General features: G+C 40.0%; 2 protein-coding genes across 2 annotated transcripts; one reads left to right on the forward strand and one right to left on the reverse strand.

Annotated features, from left to right (window-relative positions):
* Nucleotides 1–499: 499 nt before the first annotated feature.
* LOC118816101 (retinitis pigmentosa 1-like 1 protein) lies at nt 500–15,765 on the forward strand. Its single transcript, XM_036582611.1, is given in 13 exon segments — nt 500–988; nt 5,286–5,451; nt 5,830–6,220; nt 6,435–6,612; nt 6,706–6,898; nt 7,274–7,376; nt 7,584–7,749; nt 8,914–9,030; nt 11,029–11,081; nt 11,985–13,191; nt 13,193–13,537; nt 13,539–15,629; nt 15,727–15,765. Coding segments are annotated over 13 exon segments (5,538 nt in total).
* LOC118816102 (endochitinase A-like) lies at nt 15,734–16,969 on the reverse strand. Its single transcript, XM_036582612.1, has 2 exons — nt 16,963–16,969; nt 15,734–16,659 (listed from the first exon to the last, which is right to left on the reverse strand). The coding sequence occupies exons 1-2, from the start codon at nt 16,967–16,969 to the stop codon at nt 15,773–15,775; spliced, it is 894 nt and encodes a 297-aa protein (XP_036438505.1). The 3' UTR covers nt 15,734–15,772.
* Between the last annotated feature and the right edge of the window lie 1,468 nt (nt 16,970–18,437).

An 18,437-nucleotide genomic window follows, 5' to 3' on the forward strand; every position in this document is an offset into this window, starting at 1 on the left:
ACTTTAATTCAAGTAAAAATATAAATAGAGCACTTTTACTTGAATAATATTTTACTAAAGGTGTCTCTACTTTCACTCCAGTACTGGATTTGTGTACTTTGTCCACCACTGTTAACTACAGTTTCCATTTGAAAAATTAAATTCTGATGCTTTCTTGAGTTTCACAAAGCACAGAAAGACTATGGTGGTATATACAGAGGCATCTCTATTTCATTATTCTTCTGCTTGCATTATCAGTTGTATTCATTCACTATTCCACAGAGGAGGAGACATCAGAAATCGTTAGACACAAAAATTGCCTCACAGCCAACACACAATCATTTACAACAATCTGTTATCACAGCTCCTTGCTCATTGTGCTATTCTGTTTTTCAGCACAGAATGAAGAAGAGAGTGAGCAACTGGACTGCCAAGGTGTGCGGGAGGAAAGTAACTCTAAATCTCCCTGTTTTGATGTGATTCCTTTCTGCTTCTGGGCTGACACTGGCCACTAGGCAAAATGGCCTCTCATAAACGCAGCTTTCAGTGCTTTGATGCCATTGTGGACAACTACCCTCAGAAGCCCTCTTTTTCTGTTGGGCATCGCTTTGCTGCACCTCAGAAAAGCTCTCATAGCTCGACACGCTTGGAGCCGCTGGAAGATCGTGGATGCTACCTGTGTGCAGACCACCAGCAGGCCAAGCCGACGACCTCAGAGGCCTCAGGGACTCAGTCTACTCCATGGTACCAGCCTCAAACCCACCACCATTCACCAAGGAGGCCCGCAAGACCAGATGGAGAGCCTGCTGAGGGTACAACACATGAACACCACCACCACCACCACAGCCACTCCAAGAGGATTGTGCTTGTGAAGAATAGTGACCCATCCATTCAGAAGACCATTGTGCTGCACCGCAGGACTGTGCGCAGCCTTGGAGTCTTTTTGGATGATGTATCTGAACTTATGCAGTGTCTCATCAGGAAGCTGTTCACACTGGAAGGCCGCAAGGTAAAACAGCAGCAGTTTATCCAGTTTTGTTTTTCTTTGCTGTGATATAGTCCTCTGGTAATCTTAATCCCTTAATAACAATTTTTTACTTTAACAGTTAAACCTCAGACACAATCAAAGAGTCAGAGAGAGAGAGAGGCAGAGAGAGAGAGAGAGAGAGAGGTCAGAGTTAGACTGTGTTCAGACTAAATATGTAGCATCATCTGCAATGTGAGATCGAGAAGCAAATGTATTCATACTTAAGTAAGTTCCTCTATTCCCACAAAGGATAATGTGATTATTACAGCACAGCACTTTTCAAATTATGGTGAGTGATGCTCATTTTCCATGTGAGGTGATATCTGTTTTGTATTTGTACAGAATGTACATAACAAAACAATTTGATAAAAATAAGTATAGCTGCAGCTGTAAGCAAAAGTTTGGGTGCCCCTGGTCAAATTATGTTTCCCGAATAAGTACACATTCTCTATAGACACACTTCTGCACAATTTAATGCTCAATTTTGTTGATTTTATGAATTTAACATATTGCAAGAAAATAAAACAATATATTGCCTGGGCAAAAGTTATGGCACATTTTATAGTTATTTTTATAATTTAATTATTTCTCAATATGTTAACGTCATAAGCAAATACACTCAATATACTCTCTAGAGTTAACTCAGAATGATGCAATAAATAAAACCATCCACTGAGCGGCAGTTTTATGGACAGAAATGTCTTGTTGATGACAGACATCAACAGAGAATGGCCAGACTGGTTCGAGCTAACAGAAAGGCTACAGTAACTCAGATAACCACTCTATACAACTGTAGCAAGCAGAAAAGCATTTTGGGTTCTGTCAGCCTTGAACGGAAAGCTGTTAGTTACATGACAGTTTCCTCACTATTTCAGAAAAAAAGCCAACAGTAACATCTATTAGACAAAAAACAGAAGAGGTTTTTATCGTTTGAAGTTGAGTTAGACATTTGTTTTTCTTTAAATCACATTTTGGGGTCTACAGTAGACAATAAACAGTTATTTCACACAGACATCTAAACAGGACTGAGATAAAAGGCATCCCATTGTAATACGGAGGCCCCTTGTGGTGAAATCTGGAAAAAACATTTTGTGCACATTTTTACCGTTAACTGATTTTGTTTATTATTTTGAACTGCAACATTATGAGCAATTTGTGAGTATACATCTTAGAATGTGACACAAAAATTAGCATATGTATGTGCGGTGGTTGTTCACTAATGTCTTGGATTTCTCTGTTATCTTAATATCTTGATATTATCATTCCCCAGTATTTAAAGGAAAATAAAGAATTACTGCACACAAACTGAAACTTTTTTATATGAAGTTCTAATAAAATAAATAGTCTTATTGGGGCTGAGCACTGTTGTAAAAGTTGTAAAAGTAAGTGAAATTTATCAAGAAACCAGAAAATAAAGACAAGTGGTTGCCAATTCAAATACTCACACACAATAATAATGTGAGTTAATAGAGACGACCACTCTGTTAGTGAGGGGGATGTAGGAAAAACTGCTTTCCCTTTAAGTGGGCAAGGTTTCTTGGCTTTGTGCATGTCTGGAGCTGATCCAGGCCTTTCCTGCTCATCAGAACTAAACTGACCAGGCCTTGTTCGTTTTGCTTAGCACTGCTGGCCTCTGTGGGTCTGGAGCAGGCACATCCTTTTAGCTCTGCCACAGGCATGTACTTTCCAGAGAAAACATGCTGTAAGGCAGCACACACCCCTCCATGGGGACCTGACTGATACAGAGATGCCACTGGGAATGCCATAAGGACAGTACTGCAGCACGTCCTACAAGGGTTAGAGCTAAGACTTTGTTGTCAGCAGTTAAAAAGTTGAACTTCTAAAAGAACAAGAGATACAACAGAATCAAGTGGAACAGTCAGCAAAACATGCAGTGTCCGAGATACAGTGTTGTCACTACTCTGTTGTTCAATAGTGCTAATATTTTAGGTTATATAACCAGGTTCATGTAGTAATATATTATCTACTACTTGCATTTGTTATTAATTATGTTTTATATGTTTTGTATTTTTAACCTTCCTGATCAAAATATCACAGTGAGTTGCAGTGCTATTCAGATGGTTAAGGTATACGAAGAACATAAATTGTAAACAGTACTTTAAATGTAAGAGTAAAATTTTGTGAAAAATGGCATATTTACATCATATACAATTCAGTCTGATACACTTTTCAAAGAAGACATTTCTGCTGACGGTGGTCCACATGCACATATTTTGGCTGTTCAAGATTAAACAGTTATTCAAGATTGCAAAAGAAATTCCATGTTTTATTTGAAGCTTATAACAAACATTAACATATATTCTACCTTGTATATTGCTGTTTTACAGTGACTCAGTAAAGAGCCCTGGCACAGAGGTGCTGTCACTGTTTTCCATCTTTAACAACTAACTGGGACCTTGTTAGGCCATCACCCATATTTGCAGTCAGTGACATTTTCTTTTAAAATATGTTCCACCACTTGAAAATCAGAACATGATTGGTTGATTTGATTCCTCTGCCACTTCCTAACAATCTTGGCAGCTAATCTAATGATCTGATGTGTAAGGCAGTTCAGCTCCTGAGATCTTAACCATGGCTGTATCCACCAAAATACCATGGAGAAAAAAATCCTTTTATAGCTTGTTTCAAGATTTTACCATTTTTGTTTCCAGCCAAAACTGAACGAAATACGAGTGGTACTACAAAACTCGCTTTTTTGTAGTACTACTGAGTTTAAATAGAAGCATGACGAATCTATTAATTAAAAATGAACTAAAAATGACAGACATGTAAATTTCAAGTTCCCAGAAATCATTAGGCCAGCTTTGAAGGCCTAGAAGGACCTGAGGGTTCCCCTCTATGTGTCACTTTGGTTTGTTTCGTTTGCTGTATGTTTCATCAACCCTACTATCTCTTTGAGTGACTTCCTCCTACATTGTTCTAGTAGGAAGCAATCAGGATATTCCTTCACCGGTACTTTTACATTGTAGTGATGTTCCAGCACCCTGGGAATAACTATTAATCTTACTCAAATCAGAGCTATTTTGAACCAACAGAAACAGGTCAATGGCTTGAAAACGCATAGTTGGAGATGCTTAGACTCATATCTTTAACAGTTCCCATTAATAACCTTGAAACTTCTAGAAAAAGAAAAGTTTTAAAGAATTGCAATGCAAGCATATTTGACATTAGTCAGGCACTGTATTAAAGAGTGAAATGTTATTTCTGATATTTCTGTACTTTTATGTTACACCTTTAAGGCCTCCAAACCTGCACGCATTGTGACAAGTGGTGCTCTGCATTACATGGAATCATGCATGTTGCCAATAGCATGCAAAAAGTCTCTGTTTTTTGGTGCTACTTGTAATGTATGGCTGGAGAAAATTAATTTAGGACTTAAGATTTGTTTTAATATTTTGAGTTAGGTACATAATATAGTAAGAGGCTTTTTGATTTGCTGCTTTTACTGTAGTCTGCAAATTTTCACTCCTGATCCTTCCTTGAGCATGTTGCTTGTGATGGGTAACTACGCAGAAAGTGTCAGAATGTTTCAGGTGATGTTAAGGGATGGAACAGTTCTTAACTTAATCACCCTTATTAACCTCCTCCAAGACATAGTGTGGAACCAGAATGCATGTCAGCCATTATTTCATCATATTATTGTTTTATATTATTTAAAAACATATACAATACAAACCTTACAGACTATTTTGTTCCTGTGAAAAGTTGCTTATTGAACATATTAGTCTCAGTGGATCAGCAGAACATCACAGTGAAGATGTAACAGTTTTTGTAACTGTCTGCTATGTCTCATAGGGAGTTATACAGAGGTATATTTATACATTATATTTAATCTATGAGTATACAAACTGATGCGCACATCAGAAAAGTGACATGCAGTTATATTGCTTTACTTTATGTATAATGGGTATTTTTAAATACTACTTCCAAATCTACGCTGATATGCTAACAATATATGCCATGCTAATTTTTCATATCAGTATACTGATATAAATATCACCAATGATTTTAGACTTCTGTTTAAAGCATTTATAGTCAGTGTGGGAAAATTAATTGCACAGATGCTTGCACTTCCTGACACCATTGACCTTTCAATTTGTATGGCTTTAATCCAGAACACTGTACTTCCTCAGAAGAGTTCAACTTTCTCTCCTTTTCTTTGCAGCATTAACACTAAAAAAAATTGGTGTGAATTCATCAGTCTTACATATCTAACAGTAAGTTTTTATAACATCCAATATTCTGTACTTTGTTTCAGATTGACAGCATTCAGAGTCTCCTACAGTGCCCCAGTATCTTGGTTTGTGTGGGCCGTGAACCTTTCCACCCACTGCTGTTGAACAGTTTCCGGAAAAATTCTGATGATAAACTTCCAAAGCTTGTCTTAAAGTCACGCTCCAGTGCCTGCAATGAGGAACAAGGATGTAAAAGTGGTATGCTATTGATTTTTTTATTTCTAAATTCTGGATTTTTTTGTTAAAAATAGCCACCCTTATTCCATTAATATTTACCATTAAATAGAATTCCAGCAACATGTTTGTAGAATGCCTTTGAGTAGATTAGGGAACTGCTTGGTTCATACTCAGCTCTTCTCACCTACTTACCAAAACCTCTAAAATTTCCCACGGTCGTCCACAGATATATATGACATGCTACACATAATAGCTGATAAACACTGATAGTTGCTATTAAGACTAAGAACCAGATTCCTTAATCTTTAATAATTCCTAGAGCTATAGAATCACAAAGCAAATCACATAATGACTTATATTTATGTTCTTGTTTGTGTGTCACATTTATAGTCAACTTTGGACTTGAAACCAAGAAAAGCATCATCCATCCAAGATCAAACTCTAATGACAAGTCAGCCCGACTCAGCATGTCATCAGAAAAGTCATTTCCACACATTCTTAACTCTGTTCCACCAAGGCAAACGAGTTCTTATTCTCAAGCAAGAGAAAGTGTGATGGATGATGACATTGAAAAGCGAGTTCTTGTCAATAAGGATGGTAGCTTGTCAATGGAGATGAAAGTGCGATTTCGACTGCTAAATGATGAGACACTGCACTGGTCCACAGAGATTAAGAAGTCATCAGGCATGGTTAATGAATCCTTCATGGGATACAATGATGCCTACTACCTCCAACACAGCAACAGTGAGAGTTGCTCTGAGGCAGAGTCCCTTTTCTGCTGGTGATGCTGATAATGCCAAACTTCACCAAAAGCATTTGGAGGAGCCTCACTGCCAGCACTGTTGTACTTACTGCCAAGAGTATGATATTTGGAAAAATCCAGTCCTTGGTGAACAAGGACCTGTGCAACACATCAGATCATCCAGTTCGAGCGCATCCTCACACAAAATAGTCTGCAAAAAGGCATCGGTTGACAGTGCGCATACTATGTCTAGTGAGGAATACACAGAGCAAGTATTAGAAAAAGCAACTTGCATTCAGCAGACTGTTGGGGAGGAAGGTGAAACCACAGTTGAATACTGTACCATCAGTCGTTGCTGCAGTCGCAGTGAAGCATGTTCAGTGAAGAAGGCTTACACTGAAGAGAAATATGAAAAAGTTGAGAATAGTCAGGTATTAATCAATGATGAGAAAAAACCTGACAGTACATCCACTGTTCCTTCTAAAGATTTACAAAAAGATTATGCGAGTGTCCAAATTACAGAGATCACCCAGGAAGAAGAGAGACCTTTATCTGTTGAAAGCAATTCCTCACAAGTTTTGGCATCCCTTAAGGAGGATCAGGATGAAGAGGAAACAGATCTCCCTCCAAGTAACTCAAGAGCATCCCAGAGTAACAATCAAGATGATGATGAAGAAACCAGAGATGTGGCTTTAAGCCCACATTCTGTCACATCCTGTAAGTCACCTATGTCTCCAAAACATCAATTATCACCTAGGCCACCAAGTAAAGTTTCAGGTTGCTCAGTGAAATCAAGATCCAGACAATATCAGAAATCGAAAGATGTGGTCGTGCTTGTAGAAAAACAGGCACCCGAAAGCAATATAACAAAGGCACACGATCGACCAGAGGAAAATGTCCTAAATGAAACTGATATCCAAGATGAAGAGAGAGCTCTAAGCTCAACGTCAATTATATCAAAACCAGATAATGATATTGGAGATGATACAGCAGGACCTGCAGAGACAGATCAAAAGGAACGATCATCAAGTGCCATGTCAACCAGATCAAATGCCTCTGGAAAATCAAGTAAATCCAATGTTAATGTTGTAGTTGAAGAGGAGCACACTGATGTCAAAGACAACCCTGAGGAGAGAACAACAAGTGCCATGTCATCTAATTCAAACATCTCGGCAAGATCAAGACAGTCCAAACTGTCAGAAGTACCACCTAATGAAACAAAGGAAGCTGAACTACAGATAGAGGAAAGAACCCAAAGTGCCATGTCTAACACTTCTACAAAATCAAGACGGTCAAGAGTTTCAGAAGTGGCAGCTAATGAATTTGTTGAGGTAGAAGACCAAATAGCAGAGAGAGTTCCAAGTGCAATGTCAACAGTATCTGCTCGATCCAATTCATCTAGAATATCAGAACCAGAGTCTTCTGATTTGAAAGAAGAGAATAACCAAATTGAGGACAGATCTCCTAGCAAAATGTCTGTCAAGTCTAATGTCTCTGCACAATCAAAGAAATCTAATTTTTCAGAAGTATCTTCTGTAAAACCTCAAATGATGGAGACACAAGAAAGGGTACCAAGCACTACGTCAACCAAGTCCAATGTATCGGCAACGTCAAAAAAATCAAAGATATCACAGGGAACAGCTGCAGACACTGTGGAAACAGGAGACAGAGGGTTAGAGGAGCGAGTACCGAGTGCCATGTCTGTTAAATCAAATACCTCTGTGAGATCAAATATTTCCAACATTTCAGAAGCGGTTCCTGCAGTGACTTGTGAAGATTCAGAGGAACATTCTAGAACACCAAACATTCTTTCAGACGATGAAGCAGGAGGAGAGGCGTTAGAGGAACGAGCTCCAAGTGCAAGGTCTATCAAGTCAAATGCATCTGCAAGGTCAAATAAATCTAAAGTTTCATCAATAGCCCCTGAAGAAGCAGATGAAATGGAGGAAGATTTAGAGAAAAGAGCATCAAGTGCTAGGTCTTCTAAGTCAGCCGCAACTTCAAGATCAGAGAAATACAAAATGACAGTCTCAAATTGTAAAAATACTGAGGAAAAGACAGAGAAATTGCAAGACAGACCTTCTAGTGTTCTGTCTTCTAAATCGCATGCATCTGAAAGATCTAAGAAGACTAAAAGTCCAGAGACTGCAGCGGATGATTCAGCAGACTTTGAAGACAAATCTGAAGAACGAGCTCCCAGTGCTATGTCTACAAAATCAAACACCTCTACAAAAACAAACAAGTCAAGAATATCAGAATATGTTGCTGATATTGCTGATGAAGAAGCTGCAGAACGATCTAAAAGTGCAATGTCTTCTATATCTAATGTTTCTACAAAATCCAAAAAGTCAAAAATTTCTGTTTTGACCAATGAAGAACGTGCAGGATTAGAGAGTCAAACCGAAGAACGACCCCCCAGTACACTGTCGGTTAAATCATACACTTCAGAAAAATCCACAAAACCAAAAGTTTCGGAAATCATGAACAATGAATGTAAAGATGCAGAGGAACGGTCTCCAAGTGCTATGACATCAAAATCCAATGTCTCTGAAAGATCAGTGCAGTCTAAGGTCTCGGAATTAGCACAGGATGATGCTGGTGATGCTGACACAGATGAAAAAACAGAGCAACGTGCAGCAAGTGCAATGTCAGCTAAATCCAACATTTCAGGAAGGTCTAAAAAGTCCAACATTTCTATTGTTGAAACAAATGAAACTGTTTTTGCAGAACAGAAAGATTCAAGTGCTATGTCTGAAAAATCAAATCAAAGTGATGAAGAGAAGGAGGAGAGAGTGACAAGTGCTTTGTCAACAAAATCTCATGTATCTGTGAAGTCTAACAAATCAAAAGTATCAGATCTTGCTTCAGAAGAACCTGAACATGTAGATGAAGGCGAAGGGAAAAGAGCACCAAGTGGTTTGTCTTCTAAGTCCGATGTTTCAATAAGATCTAACAGTTCAAAAGTTTCAACTTGTGAGCCTACAGACGTAGAACATCACACAGAGGGGAGAGATCAAAGTACAACATCAGCTAAATCAAACACATTGGTACCATCTAAGCCAACTGTTTCACAAAGTGCTGCTACAAAAACTGGGAAAACAAATAAAAGGGAAAAGGTGGGAAAACCCTCAAGTGCAATGTCTGCCAAATCCAGTGTTTGTGAAAAATCTGAAAAATCCAAAGCTGTAGAAGCAAAAACTGATTCAGCAGCAGAGGTAAATGAGCATCCTGAAGAGAGAGCAGCAAGTGTTGTGTCTGTGAAGTCCAATACCTCTGTGAAATCTAAGAAATCAACAGTTTCTGATGCACAGTGTGAAAATGTGGATGCAACATGTCATACCGATGAAAGATCACACAGTGTACTGTCAGTAAGAACCAATGCTTCTGCAAGATCTATAATGTCAAAAGCATCAGAGGCTCCTGGACAAGAACTTGCTGATGAAGATAAGGGAGAAAGGGCACTGAGTGCCATGTCTTGTAAATCCATTGTTTCAACTACATCTAACAAGTCAAAGATTTCAGATACAGTGATTTGTGAGCCTGTAGAGAGAGAGAGTGATACAGAAGAGAGATCTCAAAGCACAACATCAGCTAAATCGTATGTTTCTACAAAATCTAAGATTTCAAAAGTTTCAGTAGAAGCACTTCAGAAAACTGAAAACATAGATGAAGAAGGAAAAGAGGACAAGGGTGCAAGTGCAATGTCTCCATGTTCTTTGTCATCAAGATCTAATGCTTCTGCAAGAACTAAAAACTCAAAATTTTCAGAAACTGGGCCTGAGGATCCTGAGGAAGAGGATGAAGGAAAGAGCAAAAGAGCTTCAAGTGCAGCGTCACTCAAATCAAACATATCCGCAAAATCTAAAATGTCTGAATCTTCAGAAATTGTGCCCAAGGATTCTGCAGATATAGATCAGACTGCAACGAGAACTCCAAGTGTACTGTCAGCAAAATCAGATACCTCTAGAAGATCTAAGATGTCTAGAGGTTCAGACACAAGTTTTAAAGCAAAAGATGAGGAAACAGTTGAGAGATCTCCAAGTGCAATGTCTGCTAAATCTAACAGTTCAGTCACACCAAGTAGGTCAAAACAGGAAGAGCACTTAGAGGAAAGAGCTCCAAGTACTCTTTCAATTAAATCTGGCACCTCTACCAAACATGAAAAATCGAATATTTCCATCCAAACAGACAATTCTGCAAACATTGTCCCTGCTTTATCTGAAGAGACTAAAGAGAAGATGAAGACAGAAAAAAGAGCACCAAGTCCCATGTCTCCTAAATCTAATGTGTCCTCCAGATCATCTATATCAAAGAGTCCAGCTTTGGCTATTGAGCAGACCACTGAATCTGAAGATTTGAATCAGAGATCTGCTAGTGTCCTGTCAAAGGGATCTGTAAAATCTAAAAAATCACAAAATTCACAGAAGACAGCTGATAAACCTGCACAAAAAGAGAATAATGATGACAGGAACCCTAGTGTCCTATCAATTCATTCAAACACTTCTGCAATATTTAAAAACAAAAATGAAGATGAGCTGCAAGTAGAAAGATCAGTAAGTCCTGCATCTGCCAAATCTAACTCTTCTGCAAAGTCTAAAAAACCTGGAGCACCAAAGATTCAGGCTGAGGGCGGTATTCAGATGGAGGAGGAGTTAAATCGAGCTACAAGTGAGCTCTCTGCTAAGTCAAGTATCTCCACAAAGTCAAAAAAGTCCAAAGTTGAAGAAGAGAAGGAAAATGGCAATAACCCTGAAAACACAGAAATCGGTGACAAGAGAGTGAAAAGTGCTTTGTCAGACCATTCAAAGGCATCAAGCTCTGTTAAATGTGTCTGTGGTGGCTCAAAGAAACCAAAGCCTGCAACAGAAACATCTGCATATAAAGCTGACAGTGAGGAGAGGTCTGCCAGTGCTCTGTCTAAAAAATCTGCAAAGTCTAAAACCAGTTCAGTCGGCAGCACTTCTGAAATAGATTTAACTCCAGCAAGTGCTTCAGTTTCTATTGGAATTGTAGAAGAATATGATGCTGATAATATTGAAGAGGAACATAGTGCATCAGTGGTATCAACCACCTCTGTTCCACCTGTGAAATCAGAAAGTGACCACCCTGCAAATCGGCAGGGTACGCAAACTGATTTGAGAGACCTAAAACCAGATGAGAGACCTCAAAGTTCAGTGTCAGCAGGGACAAATGTCTCAAACAAATCCAAGAAGTCTAAATGCTCTCATAGTAAGGTGACAAGCAATACATCTGTAACAAATAATGCTATGGAAAGTAAATCTGACAGCCACATTAACACTAATAGTTCAGTGGAACAGAAATACCCAACTAGAGAGGAACGGTCATCCAGTAAGGTCTCCAGTGTTTCTCACTCCAAAGACATTAAGACCGACAGGCCAAAAAGTAATATGTCCAATGCATCATCTCATTTGGAAGTAAAAGGACAAAAGATTATGAGTAATTCCAAAAGTGACAATGCAAACGTACAAGCAAAAAGAACAAATAATTCAAGCAACAGATCCACTAAAGAAGATGAGAAAGAGCCATCAAGGCCTCGCTCAGCAGACCTGTATGCAACCTCAGAGAACCGACTCAGTCCCAGCCCATCAAAATCTCCAAACAGATCCAAAAAGCCTGTCATTCTCCTTGGGGGGTCTAATGATAGTGTGTTGTCTCAGTCTGTTTCAGCTCCAGATCTATTAAATGAAAATTCCAACAACCTGAATACAGCAGATGTATCTGATAGGACAAATGTATCTGATAGGACCTGTAATGGCCCTCTGGATGTTACTGATTATGGCAGGGATGTCAGTGACAAAACAAGTGAAAAAAGCAGTAAATGCAGAAACAGAAAAGGCAGCTCTTCACAACAGAAGGCAGATGATGAGATCTCTGAGTTGGTTCCATCTAACTTACCCAACACTTCTCCAACTGAGGTAGTGAATGAATGGCTGAATAAAATTCCACTGGACAGTGCTTTATATGAGGTTGGGGATGAATTCCATGAAAACTGTAAAGAACTAGAGACACTAAACAGATTAGGAGAGCCAACACAAAATGAAAAAGAGAATGAAAGTGAAGGAGATGTTGAAGTGGCTGTGCTTGAGCCTCAAATTGAGAAGGAAGCTCAAATGGCAACTAAAGAAATGGATAATAATGACAAAGAAGAGGAGGTGAAAAAAATGACTGACAAAGACCTGAAAAAGAACCAATCTTGTCCTGAAAAAGATGACGTCCCAAAAAGTTTTCATTCTTCTGTCCAGGTTATGAGAATTTTACTGAGTCCCAAACTTGACAGATGCAACAGTTTACCAGAGGTATCTACTGTATACGGACAAAAACTCAGCACCTCAGCAAGAGGACTTTTAGACTGCCTCGTAAATCTCCAGTTAATTGATTTCGATCCCAATGATGTAAATGGTAAAGCTGAAAAATACAAGGACCTCATGAACATGCTTCAGTCCCTTTGGCTCTGTGACCCATCGGACAGGATGACAGTGACACAGAAAAGTAAATCCAGTGATCAGCAGTCTGGGGATGATGAACTGAAGGCCAAGTCATCCTCAGGGGTAGACGTAAGCAGTGGCTCAACTGGCTCTGGAAAGAGCAGTGTAAATGATAGCACCCAGGCTCAGAAATCCCAAACCAATACAGAAGGTGAGGGCCCTGAAACACTGACAAAGGTACAAGAGGTTGATGAAATAGAAAAAGAAGAGGCTTTAGAGGTGGTAGAAACAAATTCTGATCCAGCAACCCCAGACATTGCAAGTCGAGTCCAGTGGACCCCTGAGACTGAGGCAGAGGGTGCTGTGGAAGAAAGAATTAAAGATGGTAACATTCCAACCTCAGATGATACAATACGGAGCAACGATAGTCCAGGAGAGCCACTTGAAACACCCCCTTCATCAAACAAGAGTGCTGGAAATGAGCATCAAGAAGAAACAAGTTCGGGCACCCCTCCGTCAGTGCAGAGGGCTCCATTAACAAAAAGAGTTTCTCAAGATCCTGATCCCTGTCTGGGTGTTAAATCTGCTGAATAAACTAGAAAAGCAGTTCATGACACATTATGTCAATGCAATGGCTGAATTCAAAGTACGCTGGAACTTAGATGACAATGAGCAGCTTGATGTCATGATATGTGAATTAAGGGACGAAGTCCATAAGAGGATACAATCAAGCATAGACAGAGAACTCAGGAAAATTCAGGGTCGTGCAGGAAAACCTAAACCACCAAAAGAAGCCATGTCACGTGAGTCAACTATTCAAACAGAACAAAGGCGCAGGCGTCTGAAAGTAATGCTCAACCAGTCCATAGATCCAGCAACCAAAAGTGATGATGATTATACAGCGACAGGGACTGATTTTCAGTGATCAGCGCAGTGATGATGAATACTGCCCATGTGACACATGCATGAAAAAGAAAATGGCATCAAAGCCTGTGCTACCTACGGAGGCCTTAAATTCTGCTCCAGCGATGATGGAATTTGATTTAAGAAAAATTCTGCAGCTGAAAAGAGAAGCTCCCGCAAGTAACAAAGAAAATATTATTGAGGGGACTGGAAATGAGGAGCTAAACACAGAAGATGCGATCACTGATTGTGCAGAGTCACACGAAGTAGTGGACACTGAAACTGAAAAACTAGACATAAATGAAGAAGCAACTGAATGTGAAACAGAAATTGATAAATGCACAGTTGAAGCAGAAACCTCTGTTGAAAGTAAGACTGATAAGCAAGAATTTCTAAGAGAGCTTGATACTCCTGATGAAGAAACAGCAGAGCGGGGTGAGACAGCTGAAGTTGAAAATGTGGAGACAGCCAAGGTTGACACAGTAGCAGAAGAGGAAATCGCTGAAGGGGGCCTAGAAGGTGAGGAAACAGTGGAGGCTGATGAAGCTGAAGTAGCAGAAGATGTAGAGGAAGTTGATGAATTGATAAAAGGAAATGGGTCTGAGGAAGGTGATGCAGAGGGAGAAGTGCAGCCCCCAGACACTGAACTTGCAGAAGAAATTGAAGCAAATATGGCTAGAGGGGAAGACAAAGAGAGTGAAGAAGCAGACAAAGCTGAAATCGGAGAAGATGAGACTTCAGAACCAAAAAGTGCTGAATTTCAACCTACAAAAGAAAGTGAAACACCTGATCAGATAACAGATGAGCATACGGATGCTGAAACTTTGGAGAAAAATGAGACACCTGAAGGAGATTTGGCAGCAGAAGAGGATGGGGAAACAGCAGCTGAAATTGGTACTGTAGAAACCACCAATGCTGAAATAGCAGATGATGAAGAGGAAGCTGAGTATGAAGTGGCAGAGGAAAAAGAGTTTCTGAAAGAAGGAACAGGGGAAGAAGAGGACACCCTAGAGCCAAAGAAACAGGATATTACACATTGTGAAGAAACAGATGGAGATGAGTCAGTTGAAGGAAAAGATACCACTGAGGAGGAAACAACAGGAGAGGAAACAGTTGAGGATGGAATAGTGGATGAGGAAAAGATTAGTGAAACTGCAGAAGATGGAGAAGCAACTGAAGATGAATCTGCTGCAGAGTTCACTGAAATAACAAAAGATGGAGAGATAGTTAATGATGGAGAGACAACTAAATTAGAAACAGCAGAAGAGGAAGAAATGACTGATCAAACAGCAGAAGACACACAGACAGATAAAGCTGAAACAGCAGAAGAGGAAGAAACAGCTGAAGATATACTTTTTGAGGAGACAGCTGATGATAAAACACAAGAAGACAGAGAGACAACTAATGATGAAACAGCAGAAGGTGAAGAGGCACCTAAAGCTGAAATAGCAGAAAACGGAGAGAGAACTAATAAAATGACAGTAGACAGTGAGACTACTGATGATGGAACAAGTATGGATGAAGAGACAGCTGATAATGAAACAGCAGAAGATGATGAATTAGCTGAAGTCAGAAGAGTAGAGGATGGAGAGACAACTGATGAAGAAACACCAGAAGACAGAGAGACATCTGATGGAGAAGTAGCTAAAGAGGAAAGAGCAGAAGATGGGGAGGAAATACCAGAAGATGATGAGACAGATGATGATGAAACAGCACAGGATGGAGAGACTTCTAAAGCTGATATAGCAGAAGATGGAGGGAGGGCTGATGAAACAGGAGGAGATGAAAAGAATGATAATAATGGAACAGAAGAGGATGAAGAGACAGCAGAAGATGGAGAAATCACAGATGACAGAATAGCAGACAAAGAGACAGGCAATGATGAAGCAACAGAAAATGAAGAGACAGGGGAAGCTAAAACAGCAGAACATAGAGACACAGCTGACGAAGGAACAGTTGAAGATGAAGAGGCTTCAGGAGCTGAAATTGGACAGGATGGAGAGACAGCAGAAGATGGAGAAGCAGCTGATGATGGAACAGCAGATGACGAGACAGGTCATGAAGAAGCAGAAGATGAAGAAACAGCTGGCAATGAAAAGGCAGAGGAAGAGAGAGAAGAAGCTGAAACAACAGAAGATGGAGAGACAGGCCATGAAGAAGCAGAAGATGAAGAAATGGGTGGCAATGATATGGCAGAGGAAGAGAGAAATGAAGCTGAAACCTCAAAAGATGTAGACACAGCTCATGATGGAACAGCAGAAGATGGAGAGACAGCTGACGATGCAACAGCAGAAGATGAAGAGACAGCTGAGGATGCAACAGGAGAAGATGGAGAGACAGCTGATGATGCAACAGAAGAAGATGGAGAGACAGCTGATGATGCAACAGGAGAAGATGGAGGGGCAGCTGATGATGCAACAGGAGAAGATGGAGAGGCAGCTGATGATGGAACAGGAGAAGATGGAGAGACAGCTGATGATGCAACAGCAGAAGATGGAGGGGCAGCTGATGATGGGACAGCAGAAGATGGAGGGGCAGCTGATGATGGGACAGCAGAAGATGGAGGGACAGCTGATGATGGAACAGCAGAAGATGGAGAGACAGCTGATGATGGAACAGGAGAAGATGGAGAGACAGCTGACGATGGAACAGCAGAAGGTGGGGAGGCAGCTGATGATGGAACAGCAGAAGGTGGAGAGACAGCTGATGATGGAACAGCAGAAGGTGGGGAGGCAGCTGATGATGGAACAGCAGAAGATGGAGAGACAGCTGATGATGAAACAGCAGAAGATGAAGAGACAGCTGATGATGGAACAGCAGAAGATGGAGGGACAGCTGATGATGGAACAGCAGAAGATGGAGAGACAGCTGATGGAACAGCAGAAGACGGAGGGACAGCTGATGATGGAACAGCAGAAGATGGAGGGACAGCTGATGATGGAACAGCAGAAGATGAAGAGACAGCTGATGATGGAACAGCAGAAGATGGAGGGACAGCTGATGATGGAACAGCAGAAGATGGAGGGACAGCTGATGATCGAACAGCAGAAGATGAAGAGACAGCTGATGAAGGAACAGCCACACGTGAAAAGACTTCTGAAGATGAAACAGCAGAAGATGGAGAAATAGCTAAAACAGAAATACAAACATCTGAAGGGACAACTGATGATGAAAGTTTAGAAAACGAAGAGAAAGCTGGTGAAGTGGAGGGAACAGACAATGGAGAAATGGATAAAAGTGACACTGCTGAAGGAGAGGAAGAAGCGAGAAAGGAGGCTGAGATAGCAGGTAAGGATCAACATCAAACAGATGATCCTGTTGTTAATTCTAGTATTGAAAACACTGATGGTCATGATGAAGTAACTGAATTAAAAGCAGATGATGAAGCTGATGATGATGCACCACTTAAAAATGAGGGTGATGTTGTTGTACACAGCATTGATGAACAAGCAAGTGTTGAAGAAAGTAAAGAAGAGCACACAGATAACACAAAAGCAGAAGAAAGCTCAGAGTTGATGAGTGATAGTCAAGACAAGGAGCACTCTGGGACATCAGAAAAAGATGATATGAGAGATTATTTAAATGGCCATTTAGTAAATGTTGGTGAATCGGCTGAAGGGGGAGATGAAGCTGAGGATGAAACCGAACCAGATGTCAATACAGATGAAGAAAGGGAAGAGGTGAAGATTTCTGCTGTGCAGCCTCCAGTTTGGTCAGTGCAGGAAGATGACCAAACTGATGAAACAACAATGGCATCATTTGATGCTATAGTCAAAATATCCACAGGCTCTGAAGATGGAGCTGAGGCTGATGTTGAAGATTCAGAAACAGACGGTCACTGCAAGTATGACATTGCTGAAAATGATGATGAAGATGATTCTGTCACTATAGAGAGGAAGCAAGCTACCGCACACAGTCCTGTGGAAAAGAAAGAGACTGAAAGCCATGCAAAACTATCAGATATTGCAGAGGATGCTGCTGAAGATGAGGAGAACGAGGAAACATCAAAACAAGAAGGACTAATAAAAGGTACTAACTGTGGTGAAGAATCAGCTAAGGATAGCTTGGCACGGCAAATGACAAAGTCATCCATAGAATCGCAGCCTGGGTCAATGGAAGAAGTTTTGGATGAGGAGACGAGAAGTAAGGAAAGTTCAGATCACCTCACTGTGAAAAGCAACTGCATGTATCCCACTATTACGTCAGAGGAAGACAGCAAAGACACACAAGAAAAAAGTGACACAGAGTCTGTAGAGTTAGGCAGGCACGCTGCCACCCCTAAGAAAGCTGCTAAAAAAAAAGCAAACTGAAAAGCATTGAATAACTTTTTTAAATAACAGTGGTAAATGCTGGTTTTAGTTACCAAACACTGTATACTCTATATTATGCACTTTATTAATATTTATTCATATTATTGCAATGGCACATGCACTTCTGCACAGCACAACCTATGTTGTTAAAGGGAATAACTAAAACTTGAAAACACCTATGTGAAATAAAACTTTTTCCTTGTTAAATTACAAATAGATAATCACACATACATACAGTTTTTTTTTTTTGTATTGAGCTGCAATAAGGTATTCTTAAAATATTATACTGTACTGGAGCCTTAGCCTTTGTATATTATCATGTTTAGACAATGGGAGGATGATGTATAATATTCTGCAACAGCTAATGTACTCTATATACCAGTAATCACAAAAAACAATGACAGTCCCTTAAGAGGAATAGTGCAGTAATGTACTTTGTGTCATACGTGTGAATTTATGTGTCTGAGCATGTAACAGTAGAAGGGAAAATTACTTCTAATTAGCTGAATTATTCTCCTTCATCATTATACTGTATGTTGAATCATGATATTCCACACTTTGACCGTCCTTAGTATTTTATATATATATATATATATA

The sequence above is a fragment of the Colossoma macropomum genome, unplaced genomic scaffold (genome assembly GCF_904425465.1).
Source record: "Colossoma macropomum unplaced genomic scaffold, Colossoma_macropomum, whole genome shotgun sequence".
NCBI lineage: Eukaryota > Metazoa > Chordata > Actinopteri > Characiformes > Serrasalmidae > Colossoma > Colossoma macropomum.